General features: G+C 37.9%; 1 protein-coding gene across 1 annotated transcript in view; it reads left to right on the forward strand.

The window, feature by feature from the left end:
* The first annotated feature begins 895 nt into the window (after window positions 1-895).
* CRPPA (CDP-L-ribitol pyrophosphorylase A) overlaps window positions 896-24,766 on the forward strand; it is a 195,603-nt gene continuing 171,732 nt past the window's right edge. Inside the window, exons 1-3 of the mRNA XM_077757629.1 lie at window positions 896-970; window positions 3,588-3,864; window positions 23,579-23,728. Of these exons, the coding sequence (XP_077613755.1) occupies window positions 3,634-3,864; window positions 23,579-23,728 (381 nt within the window). The 5' untranslated portion in view covers window positions 896-970; window positions 3,588-3,633. The remainder of the gene's footprint in view (window positions 971-3,587; window positions 3,865-23,578; window positions 23,729-24,766) is intronic.

A 24,766-nucleotide genomic window follows, 5' to 3' on the forward strand; every position in this document is an offset into this window, starting at 1 on the left:
TATTACAAAGCTGTAATTATCAGGACAGTATGGTACTGCCACAAAAACAGACACTCCGGTCAATGGAACCAAATAAAGAACTCAGAAATGGACCCACAGACGTATGGCCAACTAATCTTTGACAAAATAGGAAGGAGTATCCAATGGAATAAAGACAGGTTCTTCAACAAACGTTGCTGGGAAAACTGGACAGTGACCTGCAGAAAAATGAACCTGGACCACTTTCTTACACTGTGCATAAAAATAAACTCAAAATGGATGAAAGACCTAATGTAAGACAGGAAGCCATCAAAATCCTTAAGGAGAAAGAAGGCAAAAACCTCTTTGACCTCTGCTGTGGCGACTTCTTATTCAACCTGTTTCCAGAGGCAAATGAAACAAAAGCAAAAATGAACTATTGGGATTTCATCAAGATAAAAAGCTTCTGCACAACAAAGGAAACAATCAGCAAAACTAAAAGGCAACTGATGGAATGAGAGAAATTACATATCAGGTAAAGGATTAGTCCCAAAATCTATAAAGAACTTATCAAACTCAACACCCAAAAAACAGTCCAGTGAAGAAATGGGCAAAAGACATGAATAGACACTTCTCCAAAGAAGACCTCCAGATGGCCAACATAAACAAGAAAAAATGCTCAACGTCATTCATCATTAGGGAAATACAAATGAAAACCACAATGAGATACCACCTCACACCCATCAGAATGGGTAAAATTAACAGCTCAGCCCACAACAGATGTTGACGAGAATGTGCAGAAGGAGGGTCTCTTTTGCATTGCTGGTGGGAATGAAAACTAGTGCAGCCACTGTGGAAAACAGTATGGAGGTTCCTCAAGAAACAAAAATAGAACTTACTGTATGACCCAGCAATTGGACTACTAAGTACTTATCCAAAGAAGACAGATGTGTTGTTTCAAAGGGGCACATGCACCCCAATATTTATAGAAGGACTATCAACAATAGTCAAGGTATGGAAAGAGCCCAAATGTCCATCAACAGATGAATGGACAAATAACATGTGGTGTGTGTGTGTGTGCATGTGCGCATGTGTGTATATACACACACAGCAATCAAAAAGAATGAAATCTTGCCATTTGCAACAACGTGGATGGAACTAGAGGGAAGTTAGAGAAAGACACTGATAAGACTTCACTCATATGAGGAATTTAAGATATAAAACAGTTGAACATAAGGGAAAGGAAGCAAAAATAATATAAAAACAGGGAGAGGGACAAAGCATAAGAGACTCTTAAATACAGAGAATAAACTGAGGGTTGCTGGAGGGGTTGTGGGTGGGAGGATGGGCTAAATGGGTAAGGGGCATTAAGGAAGACACTTGATGGAATGAGCACTGGGTGTTATACCTAGGAGATGAATCATTGGAATCTACTCCTGAAATCAGAATTGCACTATATGCTAACTAACTTGGAGGTAAATTAAAAAAATTAATTTTATTATTTCTAATACAATTTATTGTCAAATTGGATTACATACAACACCCAGTACTCATCCTAACAAGTCCCCTCCTCCATGTCCATCACCCATCTTCCCCTCTCCCCAACCTGCCCATCTACCCTCACTTTGTTCTCTGTATTTAAGAGTCTCTTGTGGTTTGCCTCCCTCCCTCTTTGCTGTAGTTATTTTTTCCCTTTCCTTCCCCCATGGATCTTCTTTTAAGTTTCTCAAGATCCACATATGAGTGAAAACATATGATATCTGTCCTTCTCTAACTGACTTATTTCACTCAGCATAATACCCTCCAGTTCTATCTATGTTGCTGCAAATGGCATGTGAGACAGAAAACCATCAAAACCCTAGAGGAGAAAGAAGGCAACAACCTCTTTGACCTCAGCCTCAGCAGTTTCTTGCTTGACACATCTCCAAAAGCAAGGGAGGTCACAGCAAAAATTAACTATTGGGACCTCATCAAGATAAACAGTTTCTGCACTGCAAAGGAAACATTCAACAAATATAAAAGGCAACTGACAGAAATAGAAAAGATATTTGTAAATGACCTATCAAAAGACATGAATTAATTAATTTTAAAGAGACATTTATTCAGAGTTGACATAATGAGTCAGAGGCAGTTTGTCCGGTTTGAGTCTGTTGGCTGTGGAACATAGAGTCTGTAAGGACATCAAGCTCTATTAGTGCTGGTATTCAAGAAGTCTGCCAAAAATTTTTTTAACGTTTATTTTTGAAAAAGAGAATGAGCATGAGCAGGGGAGGGGCAGAGAAAGAGAAGAAAACACAGAATCTGAAGCAGCCTCTAGGCTCTGAGCTGTCAGCACAGAGCCCGATGCGGGGCTTGAACCCACGAGCTGTGAGATCATGACCCAAGCTGAAGTCGGACTCTTAACTGACTGAGCCACCCAGGCACCCCAAAGTCTGTTAAAATTTAATGCAGTTGCTACTCAATGCTATGGAGTGTGCAGTGCAATATATCAGTCTTAAAAATTTTTGATGTATGTATGTATTTATGTTTTTTATTTCTGAGAGAGAGAGAGACACGGTTTGAGCAGGGGAGGGTCAGAGAGAGAGGGAGACACAGAATCTGAAACAGGCTCCAGGCTCTGAGCTAGCTGTCAGCACAGAGCCCGACATCCGGCTTGAACCCATGAACCATGAGATCATGACCTGTGCTGAAGTCGGACACTTAATCGATTGAGCAACCCAGGCACCCCTTAAAAACTTTTTATAATAGAAAAAATGCTTAATACTTTATATGACTCAACAGGTTAATTTTTTATTTTATATTTTATTACAAAGTTTATCATTTTGAGCCTTATATTTATATAATTTTAGTTTCCCTGTTCAAGCTTTGATGTTTCACTTTGAGGTAGGCAAAGTTTGTGTTAGATTATTATCCAGCTTTGTTAGTAATTCGTTGGAGTTCTTGAGAGAGACAGAACTTCTGGTATTCAATACTGCTTTGAATTGTTCCTATTTTATTGAACAAATCATTTAGAAAAAAATCAATTTAAAGGACTATTACTATAGTAATAGTTTTATTTCTATAAATAGAATGTTTTTAGAAACATTTTAATGTTGATTTCTGAGAGAGAGAGAGAGAGAGAGAGAGAGAGAGCGTGAGCGCGAGCAGGGGAGGGTCAGAGAGCGAGGGAGTCACAGACTCTGAAACAGGCTCCAGGCTCCAAGCTGGCAGTCAGCACAGAGCCCGACGCGGGGCTCGAACCCACGAACTGCGAGATCATGACCTAAGCAAAAGTCAGACGCCTAACCGACTAAGCCACCCAGGCGCCCCCTATTACTGTATTTTATCTCCACGTACTCATAATAGAATTCAAACTTATTCTGGAATCTGTATCTGTTGTATTTATATAGGTAAAATTTGACTATGGACTATATAACATTAACTACATCTGTTACTATCTATAGTGTGAAATATTCACTGCTTATCAACCTTTTCACTAGACATAATAAAATATATAAGTGATTTACTTTCACTTTTAGTTTTTGATATCCCTATGGAGTTACAGTAGTACTTAACAATTCAGTTTTGTTACTAGCTTAACTTGTAATAAGGTTCAATTTATATTAAATATATGTACACTTTCAATTTAGAGTATGTTGGATAAAGGACATTGTCGTGGCAGTAACTGGAGAGAATATGGAAGCAATGAAGAGTATCATTCAGAAGTACCAGCATCAACGCATCTCACTGGTTGAAGCTGGAGTGACCCGCCACAGGTCAATTTTCAATGGACTAAAAGCACTAGCAGAGGACCAGCCTGACTCTCAACTCTCTAAGCCTGAAGTTGTGATAATCCATGATGCTGTGAGACCATTTGTGGAGGAAGATGTCCTTCTTAAAGTTGTCTCAGCTGCTAAGGAACATGGGGTAAGTGTTTATACTTCTGAAGATGGATAAACGATGCAAATAAAATAGCAAATGTTGACTTGCTGGATTTTGATGAAATCCTATTTCAGTATCTGTTTAAAATGGGCATGATCACCTAAAGACATCAAGTTAAGTTTATTTTTAAGGAAACTTAAAGTATTGTAAATCATGGACTGTACTGGGATTTGTCTTTTCTTACAGTCCAGTCCCTCATCATAACATGAGCATTTTGGAGAAAAATGTAATAATGTCTTCAGAGTATGGTCATGAATGCACCTTGAATAAATGAGAAGCAATGTATACTTGCCTGAAAATACCTAAAGAAATTCTCGAGTCTAGGACACACATAATTATCAAAAATTTGGCTGATCACACTCAAATTGTGTTTTGACTTTTCGGAACTGGTTTACTTTCCAGCACAAATAACCAGGCAAGATTTTCACACCCTTAAAGTGAAACATTTTAAGATGACACAGAATTCTGTGTTTTATGTCACCAGAAGAATACAGGAATGCAAAAGACCTTTTGTAATGTCTAGGACATCTTTGTTTTGTTCTTAGATTCGTAGATAAAATCTTAAAAATAAGGTAATAGGTGTATAGTCTAAATTTGAGACAGTGCAAGGTGTTGTACACACTTGGTATAGCATAATAACCATAGGCTGTGGAGTTGGACAGGCTTAGGCCCCTCTTTCACTTTTTTAAATTAGTGGTGTATGTGCAACTTTCTCAACCTCATCAAGCCCATTTTCTTTTACCTTCCTTACCTATAAAAATACTGATGATGGGGTGTCTGGGTGGCTCAGTTGGTAGAGTGGAGCTGACTTTTGATTTTGTCTCAGGTCACGATTTCACAGTCATATGAGTTAGAGCCCTGGGTCAGGCTCTGTGGTGAGTATGGAGCTTGTTTGGGATTATCTCTGTCCCTGTCTCTCTGTCCCTCCTCTTGCTGTCTCTCTGTCTCTCTCTAAATAAACATTTTTAAAGAATGCAGGTGTTAATATCTGTGGGGGTTTTTAGTATTGGAAATTTGATATTAACTCTTCAGTAGAGTGTTAACTTGTTAAAAATAAAAAGATATTAAGATGAATTACAACATCTAGGATTATAGACCAGTGGAAGGAGTCCTCTAAGCCTTCTTGGCCATATGGGCGGTGAGTTAAAAAATACCCATCTGGAAAAGATCGTATTTGATTTGTCTTTAGTTATCTATATGTAACTGCAATTTTGTCAGGAAATTGATGCTAATTTTATCCCCTCTCCCTACAACATGAATTCCTTTTAAACCTGTATAAGAATTCCATCAATCAAATAAAACATCTTTCTTCAGTGTAATTTAAAAATGGTATCTTGATGTAGTGTTGATGGAGTGGAAATTGTGATCAAGGTACTTAAGTGGACCTCAAAACTTGATCAGGGCCCTCCTACTACTTCTGTGACTCCTTCCTGTTCCCTAGGCTCCTTGACTGTGGTAGAGGCAAGATGATCAATTAGAAGTGAAATGAGGAGGAAGAAAATGGCACAGGATTTATCACATTCAGGACATAGAATGAAATTTGACAAAATTGAACAAGTTTCTAGGGAAGACTGTACAGGTGGGGCAGATAATTAAAAATTTATACAACAAGGCAAATAAAATTAGACGTCTTTGGCTATGTTACCTTTTGGAAAAATATACATCAGGTTCACAATAGAAATTACACATTTGGAATTTTTTGTTGATTATTCTTTTTGAGGTCTTATTTCTAAGACTGTCCCATAAAGTGATACTTTTGGTAGTAGGCCTGAAAGTTAAGAGGACTCTCCTACTGCTGCAGTTAATAAGTTAAGATATCCTAGTTTAATTAACAAACTTAATAAAACATGAACATGTATAGCACTTACTGATTGTTTTGTTGTTGCAGATTTGTTAGAATTCCTTGACTCTTTATAATTAATGTTAATAGAATAACTTTTATGTAGTATGTGCATGATTAAATCATATGTGATACTCTAATGAAATCTGTGTCATTTGATTGAGTTAAGAAGCTAGTTATAAGTAAAATCTTCATAATTGATTTTGAAGCTTCAGGAACCTGATTTCTTCTAGAAATAATGTCTTGCGGGGCACCTGGGTGGCTCATTTGGTTAAGTGTTTGACTTAGGCTCAATTCATGATCTCACGGTTTGTGAGTTTGAGTCCCACAGCAGAGTCTGCTTGGGATCTTCTGCCCCACCCTGCTCTTTTCTGGCTCATCCTTGTGCTTTCTCTCTCTCTCTAAAATCAATAAAAATTAAAAAAACAGAAATTATGTCTTGTTGGGTGGTGGTAAGGGAAATTTTCAAGAAAGGAAAAAATGAGTTTAAAACAGGTGAAATTCCTTTTTATTTCATTTTTTAAAATTTATTTTAAATTTATTCCCCAACTGGACAGGAGGGTCAGAAAGAGGAGAGAGAGAATCTTATGTTCTGTGCTCAGTGTAGAGTCCAACACAGGGCTGCATCCCGAGGCTCTGGGATCATGACCTGAGCCTAAATGAAGAGTTGGGTGCTCAGTTGACTGAGCCATGTAGGCACCCCATGAATGATTATTTCAACATCTTTTTGGATTCAATTTGCTAGTATTTTTTTTTTTTTTGAGAATTTTTGCATCCATGTTCATTAGGGATATTGGCCTCTAGTTCTCTTTCTTAGTGGAGTCTGTCTGGTTTTGGAATTAGGGTAATGCTGCCTCTAAAATTAGTTTGGAAGTTTTCCTTCCATTTCTGTTTTTTGGAATAGTTTGAGAAGAATAGGTATTAACTCTTCTTTATATATTTGGTAGCATTCCCCCCCAGGAAGCCATCAGGCCCTGGACTTTGGTTTGTTAGAGATTTAAAAAAAATTATTTTTAAATGTTTTTTTTAAAAATTTATTTCTGAGAGAGGGAGAGAGAGACAGCGTGAGCAGGGGAGGGTCAGAGAGAGAGGGAGACACAGAATCCGTAGCAGGCTCCAGGCTCTGAGCTAGCTGAGAGCACAGAGCCCAATGCAGGGCTCAAACCCACCAACCGTGAGATCTTGACCTGTGCTGAAGTCGGATGCTTAACTGACTGAGCCACCCAGGCACCCCTTGTTAGAGATTTTTGATTCCTGATTCAGTTTTTTTGCTGGTTATCAGTCTATTCAAGTTGTATATTTCTTCCTGTTTTAGTTTTGGTATTTTATGTTTCTAGAAATTTATCTATTTCTTCCAAGTATTCTGATTTGTTGGAATATAATTTTTCATCCTATAATCTTATAATTGTATGTATTTGTTAGATGTTTCTCCTCTCTCATTTGTCATTTTTTTATTGGGGTTCTTCTCTTTCTGATAAATCTGCCTAGGGCTGTATCGATTTTATTAATTTTTTTTCAAATAAAGAGCTGGTTTTCTTGATCTATTTTTTTTTTTACTTTCTAAATCATTTACTTCTGTTGTACTGTTTATTATTTACCTTCTGCTGGCTTCAGACTTCATTTGTTTTTTTTTTTGTAGCTCTTTTTAGATGTAATGTTAGGTTTTTTAAATTTTTTTCTTGTCTCTTGAGGTAGCCTTGTATTGCTGTATACTTCCCACTTATGACTGCCTTTTCTGCATCCCAGAAGTTTTGGACCATTGTGTTTTCATTTTCTTTTGTTGCCATGTTTGTTTGTTTTTTAATTTCTTCTTCTTTTTTTGGTTGACCCATTCATTTTTAGTGGCTTGTTGTTTAACCTCCATGTATTTGTGTTTTTTCCCATTTTTTTTTCTCAAGATTGACTTTAAGTTTCCTAGTGCTGTGGCCAGAAAAGATGCATGATACAATCCTATTCTTTTTGTATGTGATGAAGCCTGATTTGTGACCTAGTATGTGATTTGTTCTGGAGAATGTCCCATGTTTATTTGAAATGAATGTGTATTTTGCTTCTTTAGAATGAAATGTTCTGATATGTTAAGTGCATCTGGTCCAGTGTGTCATTCAAAGCCATTGTTTCCTTGCTGATTTTTTGCTTAGATGATGTGTCTATTGATGAAAATGGGGCATTCAAGTCCCCTGCTATTACTGTATTATTATCAATGAGCTTTTTTATGTTTGTTATTCTATATATTTTGGTAATCCATTTTGGAGGCATAAATATTTATAATTGTTCATCTTTTTGTTGGGTAGTCCGATTTATTATGATGTAGTGTCCTTCTTCATCTCTGATTATAGTCTTTGGTTTAAATGTAGTTTTTTGGGGGGCACCTGGGTGGCTCAGTCGGTTGGGTGTCCAACTTTGGCTCACGTCTTAATCTTGTGGCTTATGAGTTAGAACTCCATGTCGGGCTCTGTGCTGACAGCTCAGAGCCTGGAGCCTGCTTCAGATTCTCTGTCTCTCTGTTTCTCTGTCTCTTTCTCTCTCTGCCTTTCCCCTGCTCATGCTTGCTCTCTCTCTCAAAAAATAAATAAATGTGGTTTGTCCATATATGTATATATACGTATACATACTCTGGCTTTCTTTTGATGTCCATTTTTATGGTAAATGTTTCTTTAGCCCCTTCCTTTAAATCGTCAGGTGTCTGTAGGTCTAAAATGAGTCTCTTGTAGGCAGCATATAGATGGATCCTGTTTTTTTATCCATTCTGACATTGTCTTTCGACTGGAGTGTTTGGTCCATTTACATCCAGAGTAATTATGGATAGATATGTATTTAGTACTATTTTATTGTTTCGTCATTTCTGAAGCATCATTGTTATTTTTGGTCTTTATTTCCTCTTAAAGAGTATTTGAGTATTTCTTACAGGGCTGGTTTAGTGGTCACAAACTCCTTTAGTTTGTGTTTGGGAAACTCTTTATCCTTCCTTCTATTCTGAATGATAGCATGCTGGATAGAGTATTCTTGACTTCAGATTTTTCTCATTCAGCACAGTGAATATATTATACCACTCCCTCCTGGCTTGCGAAGTTTCCCGGCAGAGATCTGTGGCTAGCTCTTTGTGTCTCCCTTGTAAGTTGGGACTTCTTCTGTTTTGATGTTTTTAGGATCTTTTCTTTTTCTCTATATTTTGCAAATTTAACTATAATATGTCTGGATATTGGCATGCTTTTGTTGATTTTAATGGGAGATCTCTATGCTTTCTGGATTTGGTTGTCTGTTTCTCCAGAATAGGGAAGTTTTTACTTATTTCCTCAAATAAACCTTCTGCCCCCTTTTCTCTCTCTTCTTCCCTTGGGACTCCTATGAGAGAAGTATTACTGTATGTGATGGAGTCACTGAGTTCCCTGTCTATTCATGTGTTGCATAATTCTTTCTCCCTTTTGTTCAATTTCATTATTTTCCATAATTTTCTTTTACATAATTCATTCCTCTGCTTCTTTCATCCTTGTCATTACATCCAGTCTGTTTCAAATCTCATTTGTTGGAGTTTTCATTTCTGCCTGATTGTTTTTTTTAGCTCTTTTATCTCTGTGGTAAGAGTCTTCCTGATACCCTCCACATTTTTCTCAATCTCCATGAGTATCCTTGCTGCTCTAGCACAGGCTGGTCCCTTCCATCTTGGCATTTTGTTGAAGTCTCTGTCTTCTTCTCTGTGTTAGAAAAGCCTATTAGGTTTCCTGTTCCTGGACCAATGGCCTTATAAAGGAGAGGTCATAAAGTGTTGAGGGCCTGGCGCTTCAGGCATTGTGTGTGGCATGTGGTATGTACAGTCTGCTGCTGAGTTTTGGCTGCTCTGTTGCTCAGGTCAGTCATTTGCAAAGGGTCTCCTTGCCTGTAGTGTGCAGTGTTTGGATCTTGGCCAGAGTGTAGTGAATTTTAACTAGGTGTGGTCTGGTCTGCTTGTTAAATGACATCTGATGCTACTTCCTCTAGACTTGAAGCCTTACAGAACTCTCTGGTTCGAAGACATGGTGTGGTTTCTGCTGATCTTTGAGGGAAGGGGCCTGCTGTGCTAGGCATTAGGCACACTCCTCCGAGAAAAGGAGTACCAGCAGGATGCTGGGGTCAAGACTTGGTTTAAGCAGGTTAGGCTGCCATTGGTTTGCTGTTGAGTGAATATTGTTGGCCCTGTGCTCTTTAGTGAAGCTGGTTTATGCTGAAGGGCCAGGGAGGGAAATGGCACCAGCCAGCTCCTTTGTCCCCAGAGAGGAGTCTCTGTGCTTGCTGCTGTCAGGGAAGCACCCTCCCCACCCCAGAAGATCAAGTAATTTCCCCCTATGCATCAAAGGCATATTTCAGATCGCTGACCTCAGACAATCTGTCGCCAGGTTGTTTGCCCACTTAGAACAGTGCATTGTCATTTGGGATCTATCCCAGTCAAGCCTGATTTTTTAAAAATGTTTGTTTTTAATGATGGCTTTTAAACTCCAAACTTTAAGGATGTGCTGTGTTAGGAGGCCTGCACTAGTCTTCTGAGTGGAGGAGTGTCTCACCACACTGGGCTACATGTAGGTCTTACTGAGAAGGGCAAGTAAGCCAGGGCACAGGGGCATGGAGTTTGTAGCAAAGCAGGCTAAACAGCCAGTGTCTGGGTTAGCTGCCCTTAGCAGGTGTCTCTGTACCTATGCTGAGGGGCAGGGGAGGGAAGTGATCCCTGCCTGTCTCCAGACTGGCATTTCTGTGAATTCCACCTCTCACAGATACTAGAAGAGTGAACTGTCTCTCCCTGAGCACTTTAGGCTATCCTCAGCTCATGCAGTCTTTCCCTGGGGTGCTTTGCCTGCCTTCTCTCCAGGAGCAGGGCAGTCTTCTCGGGTGTTTTTCCCAGTTAAGCTAATCAACCTCTAAAACTAGTTTTTGAGCCCTACTGGTGAAAATGAAGAAAATCAGCCTTTCTTGTTTTCCCAGCCAATAGCTTTGGGGAAGTGTTCTCCTTGTGTGTATCCCTGTGAGCTCCGATTTCTCTCTCTCTCACCTTTCTTGTGGCCAGGGCTTCTTTGCTTCCACAGCACCCGTAGTGTGTTTCTCTCCCAAACCATGTCTCCACACTTCATACCTTCCTCTATGTGCATTGTGCAGCCTGTTCTGTCAGTACTCAGGTCAGTTTCTGGGGTATGATTTGATAGTTACCTAGCTCTGTTCAAGGTATAAGGCAAGTCTAGGGTGGTTCTGCTACATTGCCATCTTACCTATACAGTGTCTATCAGGTTGATTTTATTTATTTATTAAAAAAATTTTTTTAATGTTTTATTTATTTTTGAGAGGGAGAGACCGAGAGAGACAGACAGACAACGTGAGCAGGGGAGGGTCAGAGAGCGAGAGAGGGAGATACAGAATCTGAAGCAGGCTCCAGGCTCTGAGCTAGCTGCCAGCATAGAGACCGATGCAGGGCTTGAACCCACAAATGGTGGTATCATGACCTGAGTCGAAGTCAGATGCTTAAACCAACTGAGTCACCCAGGCCTTCATATCAGGTTGATTTTAAAGTCACTTATTTTTCAGAGGTATTGTGCATTGTCTCTATGGTGTAACTAGATAGGAATTTTTTTTCTTCCCTTGGTTTGGATTTATTCATGAGGTTTGATTAGTATCTTAACAATTCCGGAAACTTCCATACCATTAACCTTTAAATATTGACCTTGCCCCATTTCTGACTCTATGGCTTCTACTTATGCATCACTGTATGTGTGGTAAACCTTTCCCTGTATTCATACTATCTTTTTTTTTTTTTTCTGTTGTGTGTGTGTATGTGTGTGTGTGTAGAGGGTAGTGTCTTCTGAGTAGCCTCACTTTTCATTTTTTAGACCTACCTAATCTGTTGTTGAAGTATTTTCACAATTAAAATTTGAATTGCTAAGAGTTCGATTTGGTCCTATTCAACTGTCATTGGCCCCCTTTTTCTCACGATTTTATATTCTCTCAGGACTTAAATACTTAATTCATTGTAGTCAATATAATTCTTTGTAGCTCTTCACTTCATTTCTTTGACTCAAGATTTGTTTCTTCCTCTGTTGAGCAATTTGTACGGTAGGCCCATGTTTGGCAGGATTGCATCAGTGGGAATCCTTTGGGCATGGGGATGAGGATGTGTTTCTGAAGCAGATTTGTGTTCTGCTGGGGATCCTGAGGGCTTTACCATTTTGGAATCACATTAGGTTATTTTTTGTCTTGAGGTTTTATCCACCTTATGATAATGTTAAGCCAAATTGTGTACTCACATTAAGTCTAGATGATAGAACCTGTCAGGGAAGGTTCCCCTACCCATCAGAATCCAAGCTAGGGGAGAGAGGCAATTTTGTGTAATCTTAACACAGTGGTTATTGTACTGTGTTTGGTTTTCCTTTTAAATGGGTACCTGGATCTCATTGTGAGGACCACAGTTCCTAGGGCCTAACCAGCATAGTCTCAAGATAGCATTCCTCATTCCTTCTCATTTGTTTAAAATAAAGCCCCTTATTAACTCAAAACATCTTCACTGTCTTCCTTGGATTCAGGCTACGATGTTAGTCCGAAGGAGTTACCTCATGAGTCACAGTTATAAAATAAGTACATTTTTTAAAGTTTATTTTAAGAGAGAGAAGGGGAGGAACAGATAGAGAAGGGGAGAGAGAATCTCAAACAGGCTCCATGCTTAGCACTGAAATGGACGTGAGGCCCGATCTCATGACTGTGAGTTCATGACCTGAGCTGACATCCAAGAGTTGGCCACTTGGCTGTTTAACCAACTGAATCACCCAGGCACCCCTAAAAATTATTTAAAAAATAAAAATTTTAAAAGTCACACTGGGGGAAAAGCTATTAATAACATTTTCTCCTGCATTTTTTTTTTTTTTACATTGCAAGAGGTTCTGCAAGATAATTTGTCAGCCATATTGCTGAAATTAGAAGCTTTTTACTAAGTATAAATTATTTGTATATTTCTGCATAATTAAAAGTTCACAGATGGAAGAGTGGTAAGGACATTGTTATAAGGGAGATGTTGGAAAGTGTAAATTAAGTTGGAACATAGAAATGTGAGAGAGTCATTTTAGGACTAAGAAGCTAGCTCTTACACAAAACTGCCAGTAATAACATGAATTTGAAAATGATAGTGCATCAGGAAAGCAACTTCCTCAAAATGTGCTCCTGAGGGAAGACATTTCATAGTTACTTGTACGTATTTAAGCCTTCTGTTCTTGCATCTCAAATCATGTTTTATTCTCTCCTCCCTCATCAAGTTCTGACAGTAACAGGTTGCATTTATTGTTCCTGCTTTTGTACTTTTAGTTTACCCCTCAGTGCACAGCGATCTGGTTTCTTTCTCCTCTTACTATATCCAAAATCAGCTGTAACCTTTCAGTCACAAACTATATGTGCAGTTTTAGTCTGTTAGAAAATAAGTAAGCTGACTGGCTTTTATACATGGTTCCTTGAAGGAAGAATTGAAATATTTAGAATTTCCTAAGTAATAGGAGGGTCTTTGTTTTTCATGATCCCCTTGGATCTCCCCTGAGCTTATGTTAATGAGATCACTCAGGATCTGGGCTGGTTGTCAGAAATACTAATAGTGTCTAATTACCGTTGGCAAATGGAGGTTTGAGGCTTTGAGCCAGCCCAACCTCTGGGGGAGAGTAATAGGACTGGAGACTGAATTCAACCACATGGTTGATGATTCAGTTACTCATACTGACAAAATGATAAACCTTGGACACTGAAGCTCAGGGAAGCTACCCAGTTGAGCAGCAACGTGCTGATTCTATGGGGAGAGGGCACCGCAGACGCTGTGTTCTGAACTCTGTAAGACCTCACCCCATGTGTCTCTACATTTATCTGGTCTGATATATATGCCCGATCATAAACATGTGGTCATAAATAATCATGATCAAAACGTAGTTGTAATCATTTTCCTGGTTTCTAGGAGTTTAGGTGATCTTCAGTAGGGGTTGTGAGAACCTCCTGGGTTTGCAGCCATTTGGTCAGGAGAGTATGCGATGTGGGGATTCCACTGTCTCTGGTGTCTAAAATCAAGGCAGTCTGGTTGTGAGCTGTGGGTTTGTGCTAACTCATGGTGGCTGACATTAGAAAGCACTCTGCTTTAACACACCAGAATAAACAGAATGTCTTAGCTAAGTTTGATAGCGTTAACCAACTCTTCCTGCTGCAACTCTGTCTACTTTGTCTTCTGTGACTTCAGTCTTTGCTGTTTTTTGTTTTTTTTTCTGACCATGCTTTTCAGATACATCTTCCCATGCTCCAAAAATTCCCTTTAATGACTAATTTTTTTTAATGTTTTATTTATTTCTGAGAGAGAGAGAGACAGCATGAACAGGGGAGGGTCAGAGAGAGAGGGAGACACAGAATCAGAAGCAGGTTCCAGGCTCCGAGCTAGCTGTCAGCACAGAGCCTGATGTGGGGCTTGAACCCACAAGCTGTGAGATCACGACCTGAGCTGAAGTCAGATGCTTAACCAACTGAGCCACCCAGGTGCTCCACATTCCCTTTAACGTCTTTTATAACTGAATAAAGTACCTCTGAGTAATCAAAATCATTCTCACATTTCTTGAAAAACTGTCATACAGTAAAATTCCCTTTTGGGGGGTGTATACAGTCTGAATGTTGACATCATATAGATGATCGTAATCACAACAGAACTTTCTAACACTCCAAAGAATTCCCTCCTGCTGCTGCTTGGTACTCAGACCCTTGCTCTCTTCCTAATCCCGGTCAACTATTGATAGGTTCTCAGGCCCTGTGTTTTTTTTCTCTTCCAGAGTGCTGTATAAAAAGAATCCTAAGTTTGTGAGTTGATTATTTTACGTGGTACAAAGCATTTGCTTGTACCTGTTTTAACTCCATCTTGACATATTCTCTCCGATCTTACTGATGCTATAGCTTCTCTGCTATAATTCCAGACCTTGTATGTTCAACTTCCAATTGAAGAGAATCATTTAAATTTGCCTTTTTCAGCATCTCTGGAATCAGGTTTGAATTCATTAATCCTCCTTGATCTCTTTCCTTGCATTAGCTTCTGCAGATGAGGGGGAACCATTAAATCTTACCCTCACCCATCTGTGGGAAATAAGACTTGAAGTTTAGGAAGATGACTATCTCTCTGGTTTGATAGATGGAGTATAGGAGGTTGAGGGAACTGAAACTGGTTTGGGATATATAGCAGTGATCCACCTGAGTGGTGAAAGTCTTATTTGATGCTGANTCTCTCAGAAATAAATTTAAAAAATTAAAAATAAAATGCTCTTGCCTTCTCAGACCTCAGCATCCCTCTCAGACACCGAATTGCTTGCTGGAACTTGGCAGACCTACCCATGTTAATAGTAGTTACCTAAAGAATTGTAACTGCTTGTTACCTTACCAACTGATGACCCTAAGGTACATCTTACTGATTACCTAATAAAAAGGACCCTATACTTACTATATTGGGTTATTCTTCCAGTATCTGAATATTGAAGTGGCACAGTGTTTTTCAACCTTGGCACAATCTTACACATTTTTGGTAAGATACTTCCTGTTGGGGGACTATACTATGCCCTGTAGGCTGGTTAGTATCATTGGTTAGAAAACCTGTTGAGTCTTTTTCTGAAGAGAAACCAAGTAACCTGATAAACAGAAACTCTGATGGTGTGTGTGTGGGGGGGGCCAATCTTTGTATTTTACAGCAGGACTGTAATTAGTAATAATTAAAGAAAATTTGAGAAGTAAACGCTAAGATGTATGCATCAGGAAAAACAGACTCTTCGACTATCTGATATTAGAAATTATGCTAAGTATTTTGGGCTTGTTAATAATAAAAGCTAAAAAATGACTTGACAGATCATGTTATTTTCCAAACATAGAATCTTAAGTAGAATTGACCATGGCTAATAGTAAATTGTACCTCATCTCTGTTGGTTAGTTTTGATCATGATCAAGTGCATTGAAGGTCAGAGTTCAGTGTTGGGTGGAGGTCAGATAATAAGTGCTCCTGGGCCATTGGATTCTGTATCTTAGTGGCGGGAAACATAGGTATTAAGTCCTGGGTCTAAGAGAAGCAGTTTGATTTGTGAGAAAGCATGAATTCTGATTATCTAGTGGGGAATTCAAGGCTTATTTTAACACAAGTTGAAGTACCCACAGCAGCTGGTGAATTATTCCCTGACTACTATGGAACAAGTTAAAACTTGATGTGTTCCTGATGTTGAAAAGGTTACTGCATGAAAATCTTTTGATTTCTTTAGCTAAAGCTATTACCTCTGTATATTCCATGTATTACCTTTAAAAGAAGTTGGGGAAGGGGGCAGATCAAGGGATAGTGGTATATCTAGGGATAAAAATGTAATAAGGCTTATTACAGAACATCTGAGCAGAATACTTTTGATCAAGTTAGATACAAGTTAAATGATACTCCTTCCATTTTCAGGAATTAAAGTTGAGTGTATCAAATGGAAGCTTTATTTCTTCTTGCTACATACCCTTCTTTTTTAGGAGTACTTGGAGTGATAGAGCAATTTGGATACATTTTTATAAAATATTGACACTTCTGTCTTGAATTATTTTTACAAAATGAGATTGGAGTTACTGTATTATCAAAATATGAAATATTCAAAATCTCATAATGCCCAATGATTAGCTTTGAAGATGTGATTGTGTAAACATTCATTAAGTAGTCTCAGAATAAAGACAACTCAGCTAAATGAAATTGTAATTATATAGTCAGGATTTCTATAGTATGCTGTCATAATTAGCTTGAATGAAGATAGGTGAGTAGGAATGCATGTCAGCACCTGCTCTGTGCTTGGATAAGTATTGTTCAATTTTGCTTTCAAAAGTAAACAGAAGAGGTGGGGTTCATTTTTCCACATTGTGTGATTTGTATCTATGATTTCCATGCATTGACATGTGGAAATACTTTGATAGATTAGCTTGAGAGGCAAGTAATCACTGTGGTGCTGAGCTGTTAAGCTTCCATTCAGGGCTTATTAAGCTAATTCCCACTGAGAGAGTGTATTTGATAACTTGGGAATGATGCTTCATATAACAAACTACCCAGATAGCTCTATTTTAGAGGCACCTAACTGATGTTGTTCATACTTGTGTCTTAATTTTGATACTGCACATTTCGGAAAAGATTCATATAAATGAGGATTTAGGTTTCTGAACAAACGTCCGTTACTATCGAAACAGCTATGGAGTGCATGCCTGTCAGTATTAGCATCTTTTCCACATGTGATCCTTCTTTGTGGGTATTTTATTTAGTAAACTAGTAGTCACCTTGTGCTTTAAATGGTCTTACGGTGCTACTTTACAACTGACTTCTAGGCTTCCACTTAACCCTGAATAAGTCTGGAAATCTACCAATCCTACTGTAATAACACCCCAAATATGGGTGTTTTTTTTTTTTTTCTTGTGAGAAGTTGCTGGTAGTTAGAATGAGAGTCCACAAATACACTCTTAGAAATTAAAAAAAAAAAAAAAGGGAACCTGAAAAGCACTTTGAACACCTCCTTATCTGCTACCATTACTGGTCACTTTTAAACCATATCCTTACCCTGAACTTGTTTATTTCCCCCACACAGATAAACATTACCCTGAAATTTGTTTTTATTTTCTTGCTCCCCCCCCACTTCTGTAGGCTGTATCCCTAAAGGGTATAGTAGGCTTGTATGACTTTTCATATCCCCATAAAAAAAATTTATTTGTATGCTTTAACTTCTCTTTTGCTTATATTTTGACAGTACTTCTTTTTTTCCAAGTACATTAAAGGGAAATGTATTCATGTGAATCTGTGCAGCCATCACTTGTTGATGATAACTGCTTATATCACCGTTCATCTATTTATAGTTGATGAACATATATTTTCTTTAATTTTTGCCAATGCAAGCATTGCTAGCATGAACACTACTATTAATGTCTTAAGTACATGAGGCAAGGATTTCATTATAGTCCAGATAGATGCCCATCACTAGTTTTACCAGATGATGCTCACTTACCAAACTTGTATAAATTCTATTCAATAGGGTATAACAAGAGTTTGAGTTTGATCCATGACCTAACCATTTAATATTGTTGACGGTCTTTTTTCTAATCTAGTTGCGATTGCTTATTCATTGTGGTTTAATTTGGCACTTTGTTAATAGGTTGGGCATTTTTTTTTCCAGTACTTAAAAGATTTATGTGTTCTCATTGAATTGCCCATGAAAGTCTTTTGCCCCTACTTTTAGTTTTCAAGTAAAAACTGATTTCTAGGAATTATTTATATATAATGCACCCAGTACTCTGCCAGTTATATGCCTTCTTCCAGTTTATCTTCATGTAGTTAAAAATGCTAATGTCGTAGGGCTTTTTTTTTTTTTTTTTTTTTTTTTTTTGTCTTNAGGGAGGCAGAATGGGTGCCATGGGTTCCAATTGTGGCAGTGCAGACAGTGAAAACTGGGCTGAAATAGTATATTTTGAAGGTGATGGGGCTTGCTGGTGGATTCGATTTGGAGTGTGAGAGGAGAGGAAATTAATGATCAAGGTTTTTGACAAAAATAACTAGAAGAATAGAATTGACTTCTATAAAGATGGGAAGAGTATGGAAGAGCAGACATGGACTGTGTGGTATATGTAAAACCAAAACTGAACTCCATATGTTACAGTTGAGGAGTATCTCTCGATCTAAGTAGTGAAATAGGGTATTTGGATATTGAAAGTCTAGAACTGAAGAGAATGTTCTAGGATGGAGGTATGGAAGTCACTTACAGAATGAGGATAGTTGGAAAATTTTGAGGTCTCTCCTTGGGAATATTTTACCATTTAGAGTGAGAATATAAGGATTTAGAATGTGGGAGTGAGATGTTTGAGAAGGTTTTCTCAAAGCCAGGTGAACAGATGCTCTTGAAGATAGAGCTACTCACTGGATTTGGCCATGTGGGGGTCATGGGTGATTTTTGTAAAAGTATTTTTGTGGATTTGAGGGGGGGTTCCTCACTGAAATAGACTGCAGAGAACATGAGTAGAGACAGACATTAGAGATTTAAGGAGTATAGATCTACTTCATTAACAGAGTTTTGTTTGAACATCACTAGGACTAATTCGGCCATAGCTAGAATCTAAGTGTGATCAAAGAAAGACTTGATGGGAGATGTCATAGATTGCTTGGATGCTACTGAAGATAGTTGAGTGAAGGAATAAAACTTGGCGAGGCAGGAGAGCGGTCATACTGTTGCTGAAAGACTTGAGAAGAGGATGGGTGTCATTGGGCCGGTAGCAACACTGGCTTTTACATGGGAGCTTGGGAAATGCTTTTGTAGATCTCAGAAAATAAAATTTTAATTTTTCGTTGTTGTTGTTAAACACTAAGTATTTTCTTTCTGACACTATTGTAAATGATTTTTTTCTTCTTGAATTGTTCATTGTTAGCATAGAGATAGAAGGGATTATTTAATGTTGATCTTGTCCTCTGCCTTCTTCCCAAATAAATCTATTCCTAGGTTTATAGAGAATTCACCAGGATTTTCTGTAGAATACTGTCTGCAAATTGAGATAGTTTCACTCTTTCTGGGTGGTTTTTATTGGATTTTCTTGTCTAATTGTCCTAACTATAACTTACAGTACAGTGTTTAACAGAAGCAGTGACAGTGGATATATTTTTGTTCCTGGTATTAAAGCAAAAATAGTTTTTATCAAATATGACGTTACCTATGGGTTTTTTATAGTTGCCCTTTGTTGGCTAGAGCAAGTTATGTTCTTAATACGTTGCATGCTTTTTTAATGAAGGAGTGTGACATTTTGTCAGTTGATATTTCTGTGTCTGTTGACATGGTGTTTATTTTTTCCCTTTATTAATATGACATATGACAATGATATTTTGGTACATTGAATCAATTTTTCATTCATGGAATAAATCCCACTTGGTTGCCGAATTTGTTAGTATTTGGTTGAAGATTTCTGCATCTGTATTCATGAAGGGTTCTGGTCTGTATGAATGTACTTTTTTTTATGATGCCTTTGGTCTAGTTTTGGTAATACCTTGCAGAGTAAGTTAGGAAGCATTCTTTCCTATGTTACTTTTTGGAATAATGTGAGGAATTAGTGTTCAAGATTGTTTTTGTATAACTAGTGAAGCCACCTGGGCTTTTCTTTGTAAGAAATTAAAATTTTGAATTCAGCTTTCTTAATTGTACAGGTCTATTTAAATTGTTATTGAATATGCTTTTGTAGTTTATGTATTTCTTGAAAACTGAAATTTGATCGAATTTGCTGAAACATACTTGTTCATAGTTTTATATTCCTAATTTCTGTGAGGTAGATAGAACATCCATCGTTTGATTCCTGATTACACTAATTAGAATTTCCCCCCTCCCTTGGTTTGTCTAGCTAAAGATTTGTCCATCCTTTTTATCCTTTCAAAGAACGAACTTTGGACATTGATTTTTTTCCCTATTTTTCTACTTTATTTATTTTTGCTCTAATCTCCATTTATTACTTATACTTGATTTAGTTTGTTTTTTTTTTCCCCCAAAAAAAACTTTAGAAGTGTAAGTCTTCAGGTAGAAGGTTTTCAACTTGACAATATTTCTTTATGGATAGACATACATAGCTATAACTTTCCCTCTTTGGACTACTTCTCCTGCATGTGATGTTTCATATAGTATCTTTTCATCTCCTTGTATCTTCTGTTTTCCTAGTTATGTTTTGCATTCATTCTTAGTATGTTCACTTTCCACATTTTTGAAATTCTCACACTTAAAATTCATATACACATTTTTTTGAGGCATAATTGATCTAAAGCATAAGTTTCAGGTGTACAAGATAATATTTCAAATTTGTTTACATTGTGAAATGATCACCAAAATAAGTTAACATCTGTCAGCAGACATGGTTACAGAATCCTTAAGATTTTTAATATTTTTAAGCAACTTGATGCCATAGTCCATGCTGTACATTACATCCCTAGGTCTTATTTTGTCACTGGATATACCTTTTAACTGCCTTCACCTGCTTTACCCTTCTGTACTCATACTTCTGGCCACCATCAATCTTCTGTATCTTTGAGCCTTTTTTTAGGTTATATGTATAGGTGAGATCATAAGGTATTGGTCTTTTTCTGATTTGCTTCGCTTAGCATATTGCTTTTGAAGTCCATCCATGTTGTTAGAAATAGAAACTTCCTTTTCCTATGGGTAAAAAATATTTTCTTGCGGATATGTATACCACATTTCCTTTATCCAGTCACTGGTTGGTAGACCTTTAGATAATTTATCAGTTCTAGGTGGTGATGGTTTCCCTCCCATTTCTTCAGGACTTATTTTGCTATCATATGTGACTTTGCTGGTCTATTTCGGTGAAGTCTTTCTTCCCCCATACTAGGTGAAGTCTCTGAAATCACTTCACAGAGGGTGCAGTCTTGGGCATGATTATAGTCACCCTGGAATGACATTGGTTTTAGTAGGCTTCCTTTTGTCTTTCTTTTGTAATCTCTTACTGTCTGTCTCTGATATTAAACCCAACTGATAAGCTCTGTTCCCTTGACAATGCCCAAGATATAAAATGCTCTATAGTATGATTCAGTTAAACTTTGCCTCCTCCTCAGTGGTAGTTTTTGAGGCTAGTGTTGGAAATTTGCTCTGATTTCAGGTGATCTCTTGTTACCTGTCTCTTTCCAAGGTGTCCCTAGTAAACTAGCTTGCCAACAGTTTAGCTTTTTGCTCTCTTGTAGCTACCAACCCCCTCCTCTAAATAGCTTAGCATGATGGTAGTCCAATTTATTTTTTTGAGAGTACACTAAGGTTTAAACTTGCTTACATTCAGTTCATATAAGGTGAGTTCCCCTTTGGGAGAGGTTGATAGCTCTGTTTTTACAGTCTGTCTCTCCCGTGAAAAAGTCCCTGTACTGCTACTTGAGCAGGTCAGGAGGCAGGGCATGATGTCTTATTTCTCTAAGTGAAACTCCTACTTCACAAGCAGGGTGGTGCATGGAGACATTTGAAGACTCTTATCTTCCTGTTATTCTTCATCTGGTGTGAAACCTCTGTCCTTTGTGAGATGGGGGTTAAGGATATTCAGGGTCCAATATTCATTCTCTGCCTACTGTGCCTGGATAATGCAGTCATGAGTAGCAGCTATATGGTTGGAAGGGAGTCTGCAGTCTCTTGTCCGCAGTTTCCTTAATTTAGGGTCTGTGACCTGGGGCTGAATGGGAAGCTAACCCTCTGCCCTTCCCTCTGGGAGGTAATGGGACAGGGAGCCCCATCTTTTCATCCATACCTACTCCTAGTAGAACTTAAGTCACACTCAGCTGAGTGGATTATTAAGAAATAGAGCATGACTTGAGTACCACAAGCTCTCTGTTTTTACCAAGATTTAGTTGATTTTCTTTTAAAAAAGTTGCATTTGATGCATGCCCTTCAAAGACTTTATTTTTTTTAACAGTTTACTGTCAAGTTGGTTTCCATATAACACCCAGTGCTCATCCCCACAAGCCCTTCAAAGACTTTAAATGGTTGTTGTAAAAATATTATTCACTAGTTCTTCAGCTGGAGAGAAAGTCTACTGAGGTCCTCTTGCTGATATTTTGTGTTTCATGTTCTATATTAAATAGAAATTTTGCTACATGGCCTAGTATAGAATTCCAATATTTCTTGTACATAGTTGCAATGTAAATAGAACTTTTCTCTTAAAAAGTTATGTGTGCGCTCACACATGTGTATGTGTTTCTCTTGTTTTCTAACCTTTACTGATAGGTGTTGGGCTTGACCAGTTGGATTTGCTCATTACTGAACTTTGACCTACTTGGACATCACTGCTTTCCTGTCAGCCTTGGCAGTCTACTTATTTTTGCTTTTATTCTGAGGCTCCAAATTTCTACTTAAGTCTCTGGGAATTGTGACAGTTTATAAACTGTCTACTTGGCTCACACATTAGCTTTGATTTTCAGCCAGTCTCTTGGATTTTATCAGTCAGTTTATGGACTATTTATTCTGAACAAATACTAGTATTCTCAAAACCAAAGTTGCTGATATATCAATTTGATGGGCTTTATTATCTATGTATTAGTAAGGTGGAAGATAGGAACTTTGAGAGGAGGTTTGGTTAATGGCCTGCCACAGGAACTATATTTTAAAACAACTTCTCCAGAGCACTTGTCTGAGAATGACCTTCAAGACTACAGTGAAACACTACTAAAGATAAAGGGGGCAAATTGTCAGGTATGAAGTTGCCTTTTTGTAATGTTTAGATGTACTTATAAATGAGACAGTTTCTTTAGAGCAATTGAAATCAATGGCTACTTTTCATGAGGGTGCATTGCACTGAGATAGTTGGAAGGGAATGTTTTGGGTTTTGTTTTGTTTTTTATTACAGGAATTAGAGTATGATATAAATTCATTGTTACTTAGGTTGAGTCTCATTTTGGCCATCTTAGGAGATAGGTCTGTTTCCTTAATTACCTGTGTTTAAGGTAAGTCTTTGGAAAGCCCACTAGGAAATATTGATGTGTATTCCTTCTCCAGTTTTTCCACAGTAACTCTTCTCCCTCTCAAATTCAAAAAATAGCCACTTGTATCTTATCAGTCTAATCTAGAATGAGACTTCTATGGCTAGTGATAAAAAAAACAAATATGAACTTATAATGGAAAAGAGTATCTCTTCCTCTTACTTGGAACTGTAACAATAAGAAATAAGTTTTTTGATATGAAATGCTGATTCACCAAAGTAACTCTTGTTCAAATATTTTCTTCAGGTTGTTTGTTGAAGCTAGAAATAAAACCTCCCCAAAATGGGAGAGAGAGAGAGTTTAGAGTTTGGCTTTGAAATATGCTCTAAGTGAAATAAATGTTAATTGGATCTCTGTTTGTTCTTTAGGCAGCAGGAGCAATTCGACCTCTTGTATCTACTGTAATCAGTCCATCTGCTGATGGTTGCTTAGAGCATTCACTAGAACGTGCCAGACACAGAGCAAGTGAAATGCCACAGGCTTTTCTATTTGATGTGATCTATGAAGCATATCAGCAGGTAAGAATCCTGGTTTCTGAAAACTACTGTATTGGGCATCTGCAAAAATACTCCCCTCTTTGGAGATTGGAAGAATTTGGGGGATTCCGTGGATAGCTGGACTCATGGTTAAACTTGACAACAGTGAAGTACAGAGGATTCACAGCTGGGTCACATGAGAAAACACATTCAGAGTCTGAAAGAATACATGTGTTCTCTTAAGTTTTCACCTTCCCCGAAAAGTCACACAAAGCACCTACTTCTCTGCACCAGCAATGAAAATTGAGAAACATGTATGCGATGGTCCTTCTCAGCGAAGCCCGTTAGAGACTTAGAGTCCAAGGTGTTTATTGCAGCTGGTCACATACGCATCCTCTGCCTTAGCATGTATAAAAATTCCAGATGCCCAGAAAGAAAGTAGCTGTCCAACATCAATCGTGTTGTTGATGCAAATAGTCTGAGCACAGTGAGCCATACTTATTGGTTAACTGTTCAGTGAGAATGCCGTAAGAGCCAGTTTCCCATATGTAGGTGGAAAAGTAAGGACAGCCGTTTTAGGCCTGTTTGGTAAATGGCCTGCACAGCTATACCGATACCTTTAACATTTCAATTAACAAAGTAACTTCTTTTAAAATCTCACATAATTCCTTCATGCTTAGATGATCCAGATGACCTGTTTGGTTTTCATGTTCTGAAAATGTTTTGGGACCTACATAGGTTTTCCTGGGATTTATTGCATATTGATGGATTAAATAGTTACTGAATATTAGGTATTATGCTTGTTAGGAAATTCCCCATGAAATATGTTATAACTACAGTAACTCATAGGTTGACTGATGCTAAATAATGTAGAAAGAGTTTGAATAGATGGACTCTAAAGAATATGAGGTAGTGGTAATAGGGTTATTGACACTTATGATCAAAGAGTGCCTCCTATTTTGGATAGAAGATGATCAGAAATACAATAAATTATGACTCAATCTTGATGGGTTAGTTTTAAAAAGAAAGGCTGTAAATGAGAATCCATTTTAATGATAAAAAATTGTACGTCATGGTTTG

Source organism: Crocuta crocuta, unplaced genomic scaffold (assembly GCF_008692635.1).
Source record: "Crocuta crocuta isolate KB4526 unplaced genomic scaffold, BGI_CrCroc_1.0 scaffold62, whole genome shotgun sequence".
Lineage (NCBI taxonomy): Eukaryota > Metazoa > Chordata > Mammalia > Carnivora > Hyaenidae > Crocuta > Crocuta crocuta.